At 39.6% G+C, this 16,045-nt stretch overlaps 1 protein-coding gene across 1 annotated transcript in view; it reads left to right on the forward strand.

Annotated features, from left to right (window-relative positions):
• LOC138630369 (contactin-4) overlaps positions 1 to 16,045 on the forward strand; it is a 105,282-nt gene that overhangs the window by 47,913 nt on the left and 41,324 nt on the right. Inside the window, exons 2-5 of the mRNA XM_069714670.1 lie at positions 5,891 to 5,953; positions 12,585 to 12,731; positions 15,414 to 15,537; positions 15,808 to 15,983. Of these exons, the coding sequence (XP_069570771.1) occupies positions 12,671 to 12,731; positions 15,414 to 15,537; positions 15,808 to 15,983 (361 nt within the window). The 5' untranslated portion in view covers positions 5,891 to 5,953; positions 12,585 to 12,670. The remainder of the gene's footprint in view (positions 1 to 5,890; positions 5,954 to 12,584; positions 12,732 to 15,413; positions 15,538 to 15,807; positions 15,984 to 16,045) is intronic.

Below are 16,045 nucleotides of genomic sequence, written 5' to 3' on the forward strand. Positions count from 1 at the left end.
GCACAGTTCAATCTTCTGGCATTTTTTTTATAGTCATTACCAAACAGCTTCAGGTGCATTACCTCTGCTTATTTGTATTTGATATGGAAAAAACAAGATTAATATTTGTGAGCTTGCAGAGAGGCATAAATACAGTGTTAATTAAAGCGTATTAAATCTCATCTAAGAAACCCGAGTCATTTTAGCACCAGGGAATTGATTAAGCAGGTTATTGCATGCAAATATTCTGTTATAATATAATGTTCTAAATGTGAATGGAATAACACTCAGAACACTCACGTGCATGTAGACATACTCTGTGTCTTAGTTTCTGTGAAAGGAAGTGTTTCATACAGTTAAGTCCTGTAGAATCGCTTTGTCTGCCTGTTCCCTGGAGCCACAACTTTTGAGTCTGGAAATGTGTCAAGGAAGTTTTGAGTGACCGTGGGATGTGGGGCTGAACATATCAAAGATATGGGGAGATAGCCACCACTGACTTCTCCACTGGAGACAGGCAGAGACGAGGAAGAGAAAATTGTACCTGCAGAGATGAAAGGTGATGAAACTTGTGGGTGGTCTCCACCATTTCATCCCAGATTGTAGCAACTAACTAGCCTTACCTGCCTATTACAGAAATAAATAAGCTGGCCTGGATATCTCAGCCAGGCAAAACTGTGTTTCCATGTGAATGAGCTTCCTGAATACATCACAGATGAATTAATGTACCTTGTAACTTTTGGCCTTGTTTCATTGACTGTAAATAACTGTTTTGACATCTTCCAGTCAGGTTTTTGATGGCACCATAGTACTGAAACTGCTTTTGTTAAGGTTTCTAACGGTATCCACTTGAACACAGACAACTGGGTGGGACTTTCTGGTACAACACTAAATTGGTTTGAGTCCTACTTGAAGGTCAGAGAATACTTTGTGTCTATAGCTAATTACACAACAGAGCAGACACACATGACAGGTGGTGTTCCCCAAGGTTAAATTCTGGGGCCTATTATGTTCAACATATACATGCTTCCACTTGCTCAGATCATGGAAAACAACAAAGTGTGTTATCATAATTATGCACACACATTTACATAACTATATCGCCATGGGACTATTATCCCATACAAGGGCTGGGTAAATGCATTGAACAAATCAAAAAGTGGATGTGCCAATTTGTTTTAACAGTCATATTAAGACAATTACAAAGTCAGCCTACTATCACTTGAAGAATATATGACGGGACTGAATGGCTTAGGGTCAAAATACATTTCTGATCTGTTGCTACCTCATGAACCATCCAGACCCCTCAGGTCATCTGAGACTGGTCTCTTGTCTGTTCCCAGAGTCAGAAATAAACATGTTCAGTTTGTATGCTCCACATATCTGGAACAAACTCACAGAAATCTTCTGGTATGCTGCAAATCTCAGCTACTTTAAGTCAAGCTTAAAGACATTTCTGTTTGCTGCAACCCTAACCCTAAGCTGTTATATTTGAATAAACCAACATTAACTTTTATAACAATTATGTAGCCATTGATATGATTTTGTATTATTTTCAGAGGGTTTGATATATCCACATTGTGAAGGTCATTTGGCTTAGCAACTATACTGCACTCGGCAGTCACAAAGCACTGTTAACATTAATTTGGATTTCTATTTCTTTATTGACTAATGTGAATCACACCTCTTTTAATTCTATTTTAGTCTCCATTAAATTCCACTATTGAAAAAATATGCAAGTCTTTGGTGCTTGACTTTTAACATTTGTTGATATGGACCATGTACCGTGGGTTTTGACCAATCAGCGACCAACTGTCGTCACGCATTTGTTTTGCGTCTTGTTTTTTTTTACTCAGATGTGAACCATGTTTGGACCTAATCAGGAACCCAAGGAAACTATGCCTACCAGGTTTTAAGTAAAAGTCTATAGGAGCCAGAGTTTTTTTTTTTGAGCTAGCCCCTAACGGCCCCCAATGGAATTGCACTTAAAGGCACTTCTGCATTGGTTTTACTTTAAATATCCAGTTTACGGTTTACGTAGAGTTTGTTTTTTTGCTGGAAACAGCTGCCTACTTAGGGTTTGGTGGTAGTGGTGAGACAAAAGCATACAATAATTTCCCTAGAAAACCAGAACAACCTCAAATAGGGCCAAAAAAATAAACAAACAAAAATAAAAGCCCACATTACTATAAACTTTCAGACATCTTTGCAAAACAAAAAATGCAAATACATATAAATTCATTTCCCAAACAGCCCTGATCTAAATCATCAATGTCAAAATTGTGCTTGTGCATAACATTTCAGAATATACACAAGCAAGTTTCATTTTACAATAAGCTGAGTCTTGAATATTTTATTTCTTAAAAAGTTCCAAAAAAACTTTCACCTTTTAAAATGCAAACTAATGAATATGACGTTTGTTTTTTGTTTTTTGTTTATTATGGCCGTTGCACACAGGGCTCAATCCACCTGCATAATCACTCAGTCTTTTTACGATAGCTCTGCTGGAGTCTGTCTTGCTGGAAACCAAAGTACACTGAGTAAATGGCCTCGGTGGTACTTGTGCAGATATTCAGGTCATTCTGATTAGTTTTGCTGTGTGTCTAGAAGCACATGTTTGCAATCTGACTTTTTCCTCCTAATAAGTGTCACCTTTTGTGAATGTGTACTTTCATATTCAGGAAAGTGGGACTAATGTTTGTTCTTCGCGTACATGTCCTATATAATGTTATGGTTAATCTTCTGTATGGGCTGCCATATTTTGGGAAGAGGCACAGTTGATGGCACAGTTGCCCTCAGGTCATATCAAGACGGCACTTTTTCCATTTGTTGTTCTCTGAAGGAGACAGGTCTATCATGTGTTTTTTTTTTTTTGGGGGGGGGCATGCCTGTGTTGCAGTCAGGTTACAGTTATTGGTGGGCGGGATGTAGTATTGCCAGGTTTCCAATCAGATCGATGGCGCTGGCCAAATTCCAAACTTGCGGCTTCTTAACGGCCGTTCACAAACCAATGGGTGACGTCACTGCTGGTTGCTCCTTGGTCTTTTTGGATTATTGGTCATGCGCGTCCTTAGAAATCAATGCAACAAAGTCAAAAGATGAAATATATACACTGCTCAAAAAAATAAAGGGAACACTTAAAGAACACATCCCATATCTCAATGAATGAAACATTCCAGTTGAAAATCTTTATTCATTACATAGTGGAATGTGTTGAGAACAAAATAACACAAGAATGATCAACGGAAATCAAAATCATTATCCCATGGAGGTCTGGATTCAGAATCATACTCAAAATAAAAGTGGAAAAATCAGATCACAGGCTGATCCAACTTCTGTGGAAATTCCTCAAGACAAGTCAAAATGAGGCTCAGTAGTGTGTGTGGCCTCCACGTGCCTGTATGCACTCCCTACAGCGCCTGGTCATGCTCCTGATGAGATGACGGATGTTCTCCTGAGGGATCTCCTCCCAGACCTGGATCAAAGCATCAGTCCACTCCTGGACGGTCTGTGGTGTGATGTGGCGTCGGTGGATGGAACGAGACACGATGTCCCAGATGTGCTGGATTGGATTCAGGTCTGGGGAACGGGCATGCCAGTCCATAGCATCGATGCCTTCATCATGCGGGAACTGCTGACACACTCCAGCCACATGAGGCCGAGCATTGTCATGCATCAGAAGGAACCCAGGGCCCACTGCACCAGCATATGGTCTTCCAATGGGTCTGAGGATCTCATCCCGGTGCCTAATGACAGTCAGGGTACCTCTGGCTAGCACATGGAGGGCTATGCGGCCCTCCAAAGAAATGCCTCCCCAGACTATCGCTGACCCACTGCCAAACCGGTCACGCTGGAGGATGTTGCAGGCAGCAGAACGTTCTCCACGGCGTCTCCAGACTCTGTCACGTCTATCACATGTGCTCAGTGTGAACCTGCTCTCATCCGTGAAGATCACAGGGCGCCAATGGCGAAGCTGCCAATCTTGGTGTTCTCTGGCAAATGCCAATCACCCTGCACGGTGTTGGGCTGTAAGCACAGGCCCCACTTGTGGACGTCGGGCCCTCATACCACCCTCATGGAGAGTCTGTTTCTGACAGTTTGAGCAGAAACATGCACATTAGTGGCCTGCTGGAGGTCATTTTGTAGGGCTCTGGCAGTGCTCCTCCTGTTCCTCCTTGCACAAAGGAGCAGATAGCGGTCCTGCTGCTGGGTTGTTGTCCTCCTACGGCCCCCTCCGTGTCTCCTGGTGTACCGGCCTGTCTCCTGGTATGTCCTCCGTGCTCTTGACACTGTGCTGACAGACACAGCAAACCTTCTTGCCACAGCGTGCGTTGATGTGCCATCCTGGATGAGCTGCACTACCTGAGCAGCTTCTGTGGGTTGTAGACACCGCCTCATGCTACCTCTAGTGGTGAGGGCACTGGCAAAATGCAAAAGTGACCAAAAAATCAGCCAGAAAGGACGAAGACAGAGAAATGGTCTGTGGTCACCACCTGCAGAACCGTTCCTTTATAGGGGTTGTCTTGATAATTGCCTCATTTCCACCTGTTGTCTGTTCCATTTGCACAACAGCAGGTGAAATTGATTCACAATCAGTGTTGCTTCCTAACTGGACAGGTTGATTTCCCAGAAGTGTGATTGACTTGGAGTTACATTATGTTGTTTAAGTGTTCCCTTTATTTTTTTGAGCAGTGTATATGGCTGGTTGGGAAGTGTAGGGGCAATATGAAGATGTGACACGGACACAGTCAGAGACTATAACATCTGTCCACTGCAAAAAATGCCAGAGATTTGCAGATGGCATGATTTGTCAGTAAAGTACTGACCTCCTCGATAATTACCATGTTTATTGTTTTTATGATTTCTCAGCTCTCTACATCATGTTATGTCTCTAGTTATGGGGTATATTTCTTCTCCAGACACCTGGTTAGCACCACTAGTGTTGAGGAGTACTTTAACTACCTTCCCTAGTAGCATTCAGGTAGTTGTCTATCCTTTCTGAGTTGTAGTGTAGTGTTTCAACAACGATTAGTGTGTGGCTTCACCCGCTACAATCTTAAAGTAGCTTTTGCCAACACTGCCGTTTACCACTGAAATTAAAATGTGATATTGTTCTCACCCTGAGGTACAAGATGAATTGCTAATGTGTGTACTGTACTATATGTGTGATATTATAAAGCATATTATCAATCTGAATGGTGTGATCTAACTTTATTTCAGACAAGTAAAGCTGAAGTTCACTCTTTAAATGAAAAGTTACAGATGGACATGCATAATAGACAACATGTAAACGTGAGATTTCTTATAAATTCTGCCTATTGTATTTCATAGACATATACTTGTCCTTTTAGCCTGTACATCAATAACTGGAAGAAAGAAGCACAACCCATAGAGATATATCCCATTTATGCTCCTTTTACAATACAAAAAAAAGAAAAAAGTGAAGATTGTGAAACCTATTCAAACAAAGCAGCAGTAAGTCTGTTTGATATTCTAATTCTCATTGAATGAGCCCATATACAAATGCTGTATATGTTTGATGGGGAAGTTGTTGGTTTAACAGCACTACTCGCAGAAGCAAAATCATAATTTTATTGAAGTATAATCATAAACCTTCTGTATATTACTCTGTTCAAGGATTCAACATTTATCCAGATATTTCCTGCAGCCCTGTATTTTGTAAGATTGAATTCCTCAGTTTGAAATATTAGCTGCTGTTATTTGTTGATCTAGCACCATCTCGGGCCATATTGAGTGTTGTCGGACAAGCGTTAATCCTGGTGTTTCTTACAGTCTACCTTTTTCCTGTTTCAGACTAACTAAACTCTATTTGAATCTTTGTGTCTTTAGATTATTACAAGCATTCTGGATAGTTTTAAATTTCTCTCTCTGGTCTCTCTATCTCTTTCTATAGCTGGCCGAAGGACTGATTGTGTCTTGGCTGTGGTGGAAAGAGCGAGCAGATTCCACTTACTCTGTGAGTACTCAATCAGAGGGAAACATGCTTGTCTTTGCCCTTTGTGATTTATTAGCTGCTATAAATGACTGCGACCATGGCTGTTTTTTTTTTTTCCAGCCACAGGATCGGTGGTAGCAAACAGTGATCTGCTCTCTGTGGAAATGTGTGGCTTGGTGGATGTATATTTTCTGTTCCATTATTTCTCAGCTGATTGTAGGTTGTTTGGTTGCGGTCTGTAATCTCAAAAATTGTGCTATACTGAACTTCTGAATATTACATGGACTACTATATGCTGAATATAAGGGTTATGCCAAAGCAGGCTAAGGTTAGTATACAGTATAAAATATATACGGTATAAATGCACTTAGTATAACAATTAAAGTTATTAATCAAAAATATGTGGACAGTTGACAAAAAAATTATTAAATGACTAATTTAATGAATAACTTGGGTAAAATAGTGCCTCTTCGCTTAAATGTTGAGAACTGAAACAAAGCTCAGTGCACTGATTAGCTTGTTAGTCAGCTAAATAGGTAGCGTGTGCAGCCTTGTTAAGCTAATAATGAAAATAGGTTTGTTTTTGTGACTGTGTATTGTGGCTGTTTAAAACAGCAGGTACAGAGTGCATTAAAAATGACTTTGACATTGTTGTTACCCAGCCAATAGGATCTACATTTGGTATTATTTGTTGAGCCTATTTGCAGCCGACATGTTATTGGCAGAAAGATGAGGTGTGGTGTCAACACCACTGTCAAAAACTGTGACTACGTGAAATACAAATTTGAAAAAAACACAGTTTTTATTTTGAATTATGCACATTTTTAAAGATGACATTTTGAAATCAAAAATGTTTCCAATAGATTTGATTTATCCAACACACCATTTATTATTTAAAATATGATACTGAATAAATATTTTGGATTCAATAGAGCTGTATACCGTGCCTTTGAAAAGTATGGTAACATTAACGTTAATGTTTTTGCTACTTTAGTCATTTTAATTTGAGATCAGAACATGGCACAACAAGAAATATGTAAACAGTGGATTACAATTTCAACATATAATTGTGTAAGTTTAAATATATGTACATATATTGTGTATCCTAATTGCCACTGAAGCCAATGTAACATGCACAGCGTCATCTTTTTTTCTTGTAAAAATATTTTTGACTCGAGTAAATGCGAACACTTAAACTGCCCTGATTTGCGAGCATTCAGAACATGTAACCGGCAATAAAATTTACACCTTGTGCAACTCAGAGGCTGATCACAAGTTTGGACGTAACGCTCTCTCATGAAAAGCAAACTGACAAAGGCAGCGACGTTCTGTGCATCTTCTTCCATTGAGCGTTTCTAAGCATTCACCTCACATCTGTGTTCTACCCTGCTCGCTCCACGCCCAAACTTCATGCACAGTTCTGTTTGCTGAATCTGTGATGATCTGACAAGATGTTAGCTTTCAATATTCTCCTCCTCCTCTTCGCCAATGTGTAATATGCAGCTGCACAATGACTGACAGTCTGCCACCTGAGCTGCAGCACTGCTCATGCTCCCTCGTGGCTGACAGGATTTAAGATGAACTGTACTCTCAAATCAGGAGGGGTTTTGTGGATATTTGCAGCTTGGCGCTTTCTATGATGAAACAAAGCTGTGAAGTGATGGCTCTACAGTGAAGACATATTTTAATAGAAGAGCATCTCTTTTTCATCAATTAATTCCTCAACCTTTTAAAAACACACCTATTTTTTTAGGCCTCTGCTTTAAAATTGCATACCCATAATAAAAAGAGTATATCTCTGCAACCACAATAACAAAGTATATATATATATATATATATATATATATATAAAAAAAGTATTTTTTTAATAATAAAGGGAACACTTGGGAGATTTCTTCAGATGTGTAAATATCAGTATATATGTCCATATTTTAATAATAGTTTTGATAAGTTTGGGGGCCTTAATTGGGGGCCTCTAGGGCTTAAAGGGTTAAGCGATGTTATATGTTTTCATGTTGCTGGTGCTCTGAACCATGATAATGCAATGCCAGGCTGATGTCTTTATGCGGCCCTCTGCCATGCTGAAGGTTGCATTTATCTTGGTATGGAACCCCCCACCCCCATCCACCCACCCCCCCCTTCCAAAAGAAGGGGGGAAAAGCCTTAATTACCTCTCACAAGGCTGCCGAAGTTAATTTCTGTAGTCACATGTTTAACCAATTAATCAAAGTGTAATGAAGTGGAACATGGGTCACCAGAGTTCACAGGACACCCTCTAACCCCCTTTTTATTCTTAGCCTAGTTTGGCTTTTCTAGAGTGGAAAGCTAATCTTTACTGCACGTTAAACCCGGGCAACACTTCACTCCAGATACACACATTTATCCTCGTCGATATCCATCCCTCGTTTAATAATTTCTGCACAGCTATCTCAATATCACGAGCGAGGGAGAGAGGCAGAGGGAAGCACATTATCTATGCAGGGGTATAACAGTATTAGGGATTATCCCTGACAGATAGTTTCCCTTCCAGGCACCATTAGCTTGGCCTCATCCCATTTGGTATTTCCAACACCTGCGACCACCATCCGCCGGGCACAAGAATTATTACCATTGTATTTTTTCCAGGGTATATAAATTAATCATGGGGATCACAAGCAACTACTTTAAATTTCTGGACTGTGACCAAGAAACACATCCTCCCCGAGGATGCCGAGGACCTATGCATCATTAAAACAGAGATGTGCTATCTGACAGGGGAACAGTGCCCGCTCCTGCACTTATATACCTTACGGGACTGTGGCCCCTGCATTTCCGTGCTGTGCATAAATAGCTACTGTCTATGGCTAAACGCAATCAGGATCCTTGAGCTAGACTTTGAATGCTAAACACACAGGGACACGTATTTTCAAGAGGACAAAATAAAGTTGATCAGCTTGAAAGTGAAAGTGGACAGCTGACTACAGTGAACATAAATTCATATTGATCACAAGGCAGAGCAAGTTCGCTAATGACTCAGAGCTGCAGGGGCTTGTTAGAGAACATCTGTCCTGGACTCTTAATGGTTCCCATATCCTCACAATCCACTAAATACCAATGGCTCTAATTCCTAATCTAGCAACCTAGTATTGATCAGTCCTCAATTCACATACATTAATGAATTAGGTAGGAATTAATGTAAATATTACTTAGAAGCAATTAGATCCGCTGATCATGCTGTGTTGAGGAGTAAACGCTTTGCATTAAAAGTTTCAAAATCAATGTAATATCAAATCAGTTTGATCAATATAAGGAGCTTCATACTTTTCAAATGTAACGATTCATAACTGGTAACTGTCGGTCAAAATCATGAATGCATCTTGCAGGTTTTTATTCAATATTTTCATCTGAGTCTAATTTGACTTGTTCTGAGTTCTTCTCCTCACTCTCTCTGCCTGGCAAGCGCTAGTGAATTTTAAAACAAATTGATCAGGAATTACTTACAGGTGGTGGCCTATAACAGTATTGATTACAGATGGGCAATTTGACAAAATGTCTGGAAAACATTTCACATCGTTTAAAGTTTCTCGAGAAAGTATTCGAAAGAATAAGACATGCTTCTAACTGTAATTACCATATACAGCTTTGTATGATTAATTTGAAATGTCTTTATCCTGCACCTCAATCAACATATAATTACCTCAGGCACTATGGTTGGCAGAGAAAAAGCAAGAGGCAAAGCAGTTTATTGAAAGAGGGGTACATCTTTCATTGAAAGAAGGGTACATATCGCATCTCAAGTCAAAAGCCTGCAACTTGTATTGTTAACTGGATAAAGTTTCTTTGTTGGCTTTCTCCAGAGCAGGAGAATATATCAACCCGGTCAGTCTCATAAGGAAAGACATCAACCAAATCTCCCCTTATTGATCAATACTCACATGTTTGATTGAAGCCCATGACAAGGCTGTGGGCAGGATGACAAACAAAAAGGCAGAAGGTTAAAAAAAATCAATAATGATGACTGACACGATGAAGCTTGGATTATCAGTACTGATCCCTCTTAGAATAAATAATAGAGAGCAGAATGAATCTTTGTCAGTCCCTCTCCACAGCTAATGCATTTCTTCCATCTCCCATTCACGGTTAGTGATTTGTCCTGTTTTGTTATATCTATCTGTATGGATCAATTTAGAACACGCTGGATGAAAACATGTGATCCTAATCTGTTTTCTGACAGTTTATAGAGAATCCACTGTACGTGTAAGAAAACATATGAGCCATAATTATCTAATTTTCTGCATTAATTGGTCATGAAATGTGATCTCATCTTCATCTAAATCACAAGTACAAACAAATACAGAGCGCTGAAGCTAATAACATACAAACAATAATTATTGAACACAGCCATTAAACATTCCCAGTGCAGGTGAAAAAAATAATAATAATAATAATAATAACTGGCCAAACCTCCTCTGGCAGCAATAACCTGAACAGTAGCTGCACATCAGACCTGCACAATGTTCAGTAGAAATGTAGGACCATTCTTCTTGACAACTGCCACATAGTTTACATCACTGTCTTGTTAATATCAAACTCCAAATGAATATTTTTCTGTAGGTCAAAGTAGCTCTGCCCCACACTTCCAATCTGGTTTCATCGATTGGTCTCCAGGTTTGCTAACTCCTGACTGGCTTATTTTGTCATTAGCCAACTCAGTATCACCCCAAAGTGTGTAATACACAGTGCACTAGAGGATACCACGGCAGTGTCATGTTTCGAGCACTTGCCCCATGCTCTGTAGCCAGCCAGCCGGCCAGCCATTCCCTGAACCACTCCTCCAATCAGTCCCTCCTGCAGCTGAGCCAAACCACGCCCCACCATCACAGCTTCTTTTACATGAACAATACAAACTGATACTCTTTACAGACATTTTCTGTAATTTGTTTACGTTTTCAATTTAACTTATTAGGGGGAAATTCTTATAAAAGATTAAACTCGGAAAATCCAGTGTTTCCCCTTTGATTTGGGACCCACAGCCCCTCCTGAAATAAGCACAGTTTTAGGTCAAAACCTACTATAGGGCTGGATCCTGTGTGAAACTGGAGGGCTTTTAATTTGAAAAGTCGCTGCATATAGTCAAACGGTGGTGTAACTTTGAAGTATTAATTATGACTTCCACTTTTCAAGGAGATCTAAATCTCTGATGTCCATTATGACTAAACATCCATACATCTGCCCAAAAAAACCTTATAATTCCAGAATCATAATGCTTTATTGTTTCCATTTTTGTTCAGTATATAAGTAGCATGGTTTGGTGGGAGATTACTGAGGAGTCGTTTTCCAAGCTTTTTAAGGGGGGTGGTGGACCCCTGCTTGCTTACAGACAACAAGATTTAGTAGACTTTTTGTCGATGAAGGTTTGATTTTAGAATTTATGTTCTGCATGTGCTCAGATGTGGACTTTTATTAAGTGTACTTGGTTTATTCAACTGCATTTACTTGGTTGTGTACCAAACCAAAGAAAATCATGTGTCAGAACATCCTGTAGTGACTGGATAAACACATAAATCCATCTTTCAACAGATGATCTAATAGTATGTCACAAATATGTCAGGTTGTGTTTACACAACCTTAAATCCTTTTTTCTGTTGCTTGTGCAGCCATGTGTTTGTCTTGAACCTGCATTAACAGATTTTTTTTTGGCTTCTTTTGGGCATTGAAAACAAGCTGGAAACACAAAACTGGCATATTATTAACATGTACTTGTTGTTTAACTTGTAAGCAAATACCTGTTTATTTACCCTCACAGGACACATGAAGCAACATCAGCATTCATTAGAAGTCATGTCTCTTTTTACCAAACAAATACATATCCATCCTATCCTGAGGTTAATATCTGAAATAATCCCCTTTGTTCCCCAACACGTTAAGATCTGAAATGAGCAACCTGCTGTGTCTGGAAAAAGGCTGCTGATGAGAGCAGTGAACATAAACAGCAAAAATATAGGCTGTAGAACTGTAATAATAATCTAAAAAGCCTCTCAGAGCTGAGAGGATCTGCAAAGTCGGACGATAATTCTCCTTTCACATACACATGTAGACTTTTGATTGACAATAATCAGAAAATATTGATAATAGAGGCTTTTAAGAAAGGGCTCAGCAGTTATGCCAAACCTGTACAGAAATAAAACTGTTACAGTATTACTGTACTTTTTCTTGACAAGGTTGGTCAGATAATACAAACTTTTTTTGTTGTTGTTTTAAGTTGATGGCAATAGTTCTGGGCATCATGATCCCTGTGTGATCAGCTGTCACATTTGTATTGTTTTTAAGTTCAGTTTGTCTGTCTTCATTCATTAGTGTTTAGCATTTCACCAGAGTAAATATGTTAAGTTTGTAGAAAGATGTACCTTTGGCAGGATGCTCTGCTCATTTGTTGCTGCTGCTGCGAGCCTTTTTTTTTTTTTTTCATGACTTGGGAGATAGCGTAGCAGCAGTATGTATTCACTAAATATCAGATCCCCAGTAGTAGCTGCGAGCTGGTCCTTCAGCATGGGATTTTGGGTCTACTTATTTGGTTGAATGAATTATTAATGGTTCACCCTTTTTCCCACGTTCCATCTTTTTCTGCATCTGCTCATTTCCACAGCACTCATTTCCTCTCCTTTTCTTCCAGAGCCAAACAGAGTGACGTTTGCCCGGGAAATATTCTCCATTCCCTGGCAACTGGATGGGAAGAAGGAGAATCTTTGACCTTGGAAAATGAAGATGTTGTTGCCATGGGAACTGTTAATCTTTCTGTCACTCAAAGAGTGCCTTGCTGGTGAGATGCCGAGTCAAGTTGCCTTTCATGACACTCCTGATATGCATACACCTCTCCCAGGGAGGGTTTTGGCTCTTCCGCATGCATGTTTAGGTTATCGTTTCATTTCATTTGATAGCATCCTCAAAAGGGATTATGCTTTTAGTGGCTTTTGTATCTTTGTACAATCTACAACTAGTTTGTTATAAAATGTGTAGATTTAATTTAGATTTAAAGAGCTTAAATGTTTTTCTGGTCTGAGCATTAAGATCAGAAGAACAACGCAGCCAGACATTTGTATTCAGTTGTGCAGTTTTTGTTAACGAGAATAAGTTCTAACAGTAACAACCTTCACTGCTAAGATTGACTATTATATTAATATTTTAAATATTAGATAGTTGTTAAATGCAAACATTTTGCTTTCAGAGGATCTGACTCACGTTGTGACTCACTGTTCGACTTACATCTGACAGACAGACTAACATATAGGAGATAACTCAATGGCTCTTGTCTTTTTATGCCCCCCTGTTTTATTATGCAATTTTCTTGCTTTATGCCTAGACGCTGACGCCTGCATGAAATGTGGCCAAGCACTGTAAAATCCACACTAACTCTTTTCTTAACACTCATTTATTTTGCACTTCTTCCTCAACAAGTTCGGGGCACAGTATACAGACAAAATCAGAACTACATTAAGCTTCAGATTCCTAATACCTGCATGAGTTACAGCTAAGGCATTAACAGCTCACATAGAGCTCTCACTTTATGTTTGGATATGGTAACCTGCGCAGCCTAGAGATTCAAAAGTCCTTTTTGAGGGATATACTGTATACTCAGCTCAAGCCAACTATTTACAAGTCATCCAACAAATACATTTAAATGTATACAGCATATGGAGAGGGATCTATTGTAATGTTATTTATGCTCCCATTTCCATTGATTTAACATCCCATCTCAAGTCAGCATTTTCACTAGTGTGTATCATGCAGTCTGCAACCACAGAGCAGAGAATGGGGGGTTATGAACATGTCAGTGCATGCTGCACACTGTACATTGTACCTACTATTGAGCTCACATTTGCATGCATTCCCATGAAACCTAATTAAGTGTAATTTGTATGTGTGTGCGTGTTCATATATGTGAGTGGTCGGCCCACTTGGTGTGTTTACAGGGCAGACCTGTTCTCCAGCATACACACAGCCCCCCCAGTCATTTCCCAGGTGAAATAGTCTGGCTATTAAAGGTTCATTAATTTGTTTAATTTAAAGGACACTGCAACCAGGTTAAAAAAAAAAATGAAGCACCTCCCTCAGAGGCTGGGGAAACAAGGCCCTTACCTCAGGCAAAAACTCCCACTCTCATTAGGATGATGATGATGATGATTATGTGGATGTGGGAGGGCGCACTCTTTGTCCTAGTCAAGGTTAGAAACGTGTATATTAAAAAAAAAAAAAACATCTCATCTCAAGTACACAAAAAGAAAGATTTGCAATTTTCCAAGAGCAGCACTGCTGTGCAGTTTGGCATATGACACCGAGAGAAAAAGGCAGGATGTTCACCGGTGTGTGTTTGTGTGTGAGTCTGCATCTATTGAAGAAACATTAGGTTTCACTGAAGTAATTAGTGCAACATCGGTTAATTACTCCTGTGTATTGATAGTTTGGCTCGAGCAAACCAAAACAAGCCTGACAGAGGAGACACACATGGTCAAACAAAAAGCATATAGACAACAGCTTTACAGGCTCTTTACTAATTAGATTACAACCACAGTATGGCACTACTTTGATTATTGCAACTCTCCTGTAAACACTCTAACCAAGTTATCCTGCTTACATTAAAATAATGATCAAATAAAGCATAACTCATTTAGCCAGCTGGCTTACTTGTCAGTCTTTCTAATTACTTTTGACACGTAACATGATTTAGACCATTTTCTGTGTTCTATTTTTTTATACAGTCACTTTGGAAAGTATTCACATTCCTTCCCTTCTTGCACACTTTACTGAGTTTGTAGTTTAAGTTTAAATGAATTCAATATTTTTTTTGCCATCCAATTATCAATGGTAAGAACCTTGAATTCAGTACTTTGTAGAAGCCCCTTTGGCAGCAGTTACAGCTTTCAATATACTTTAGTAAGTATCTACAGGCTTTGCACACCTGTTTTTGGAAAGTATTCTCATTCGTCCTGGCAGATCCTGTCAAGCTTTCGGCAGATTGAATAAGAAGCGTCTGTGAACTGCTGTCTTCAGGTCTGCCCACAGACTCTTTCGCAGTGCTAAGTTTCCGGGTTCAAATCCAGGCCTGTGCCTTTCTGTGTGGAGTTTGCATGTTCTCCCTGTCCCTGTGTGGGTTCTCTCATGGCACTCCAGCTTCCTCCCACCATCCAAAAAACATGCAGCTTTCTCTGTGTGGGTAAACATTATGACAGTAGAAAAATAAAATACATGGCTGTGTTGTAGATGGTAGTGTGCTACAGGGTTATCTTTAGTTAATTGCTCCCTCATCATAATCTATTATCTGCCTTGTGACATGTGCACAAGAGGGTTTATTTAATGCAGAATCAAAGAGTCATGGTGGCAGCTAATTATAAGAGGTGTAGAGTTTACGTGCTCTTTCCTGAGTACCGAGTGATTTATTTTTTGCATTAATTCAATGTCACTTGCTCTGTGCCATTGTGCAGCTAATGTGTTTTTTTGAACACAGAGAATACACGCCACGGTCCTGTCTTCACCCAGGAGCCGAGTGACAGTATTTTTCCAATGAGCACCGGTGACAAGCATGTGTTTATTAACTGCAAAGCAAAGGGGAACCCACCTCCACGTTATAGGTAAGTGTTTTAACTGCTTTTTGACTATCTACAAGGTAAGACTACAGTGTGCTGAGTCAATGATACAAACCACTTATATTTGAGTGGAGTCATTCATTAGAAGCAGGAGGGCAGTTCATATTTCATCCGAATGTGTCCGTGTTACATGTTTTGTGGTTCACTTTTAAGTATTAAATAGGAATAATAAAAGCTCACTTTCCATCACAGTCTGGACAAATTGGGTATAGTTGCGACCCCTCTGTGAATATAATAATTGTGTATATCTTACAGGTGGAAAGTGGATAGGAGAGATATAAACACAGACTCAGATCTAAACTACAGCCTTGTCGAGGGGAATCTGTTGATCAGTAACCCTCACGTCATCAACCATGGAGGAGTGTATCAGTGCATTGCGACCAACATATTTGGGACCATCGTCAGCAGGGAGGCAAAAGTCCAGTTTGCATGTGAGTCGATTCTTATGCTGATTTTTTAATGTGCACATTGTTACAAACATGAAAGTGTGCTT

The sequence above is a fragment of the Brachyistius frenatus genome, unplaced genomic scaffold (genome assembly GCF_029030835.1).
Source record: "Brachyistius frenatus isolate BFR_SWC_R1_liver_20210118 unplaced genomic scaffold, ASM2903083v1 Contig_4, whole genome shotgun sequence".
Taxonomy (NCBI): Eukaryota; Metazoa; Chordata; class Actinopteri; family Embiotocidae; genus Brachyistius; species Brachyistius frenatus.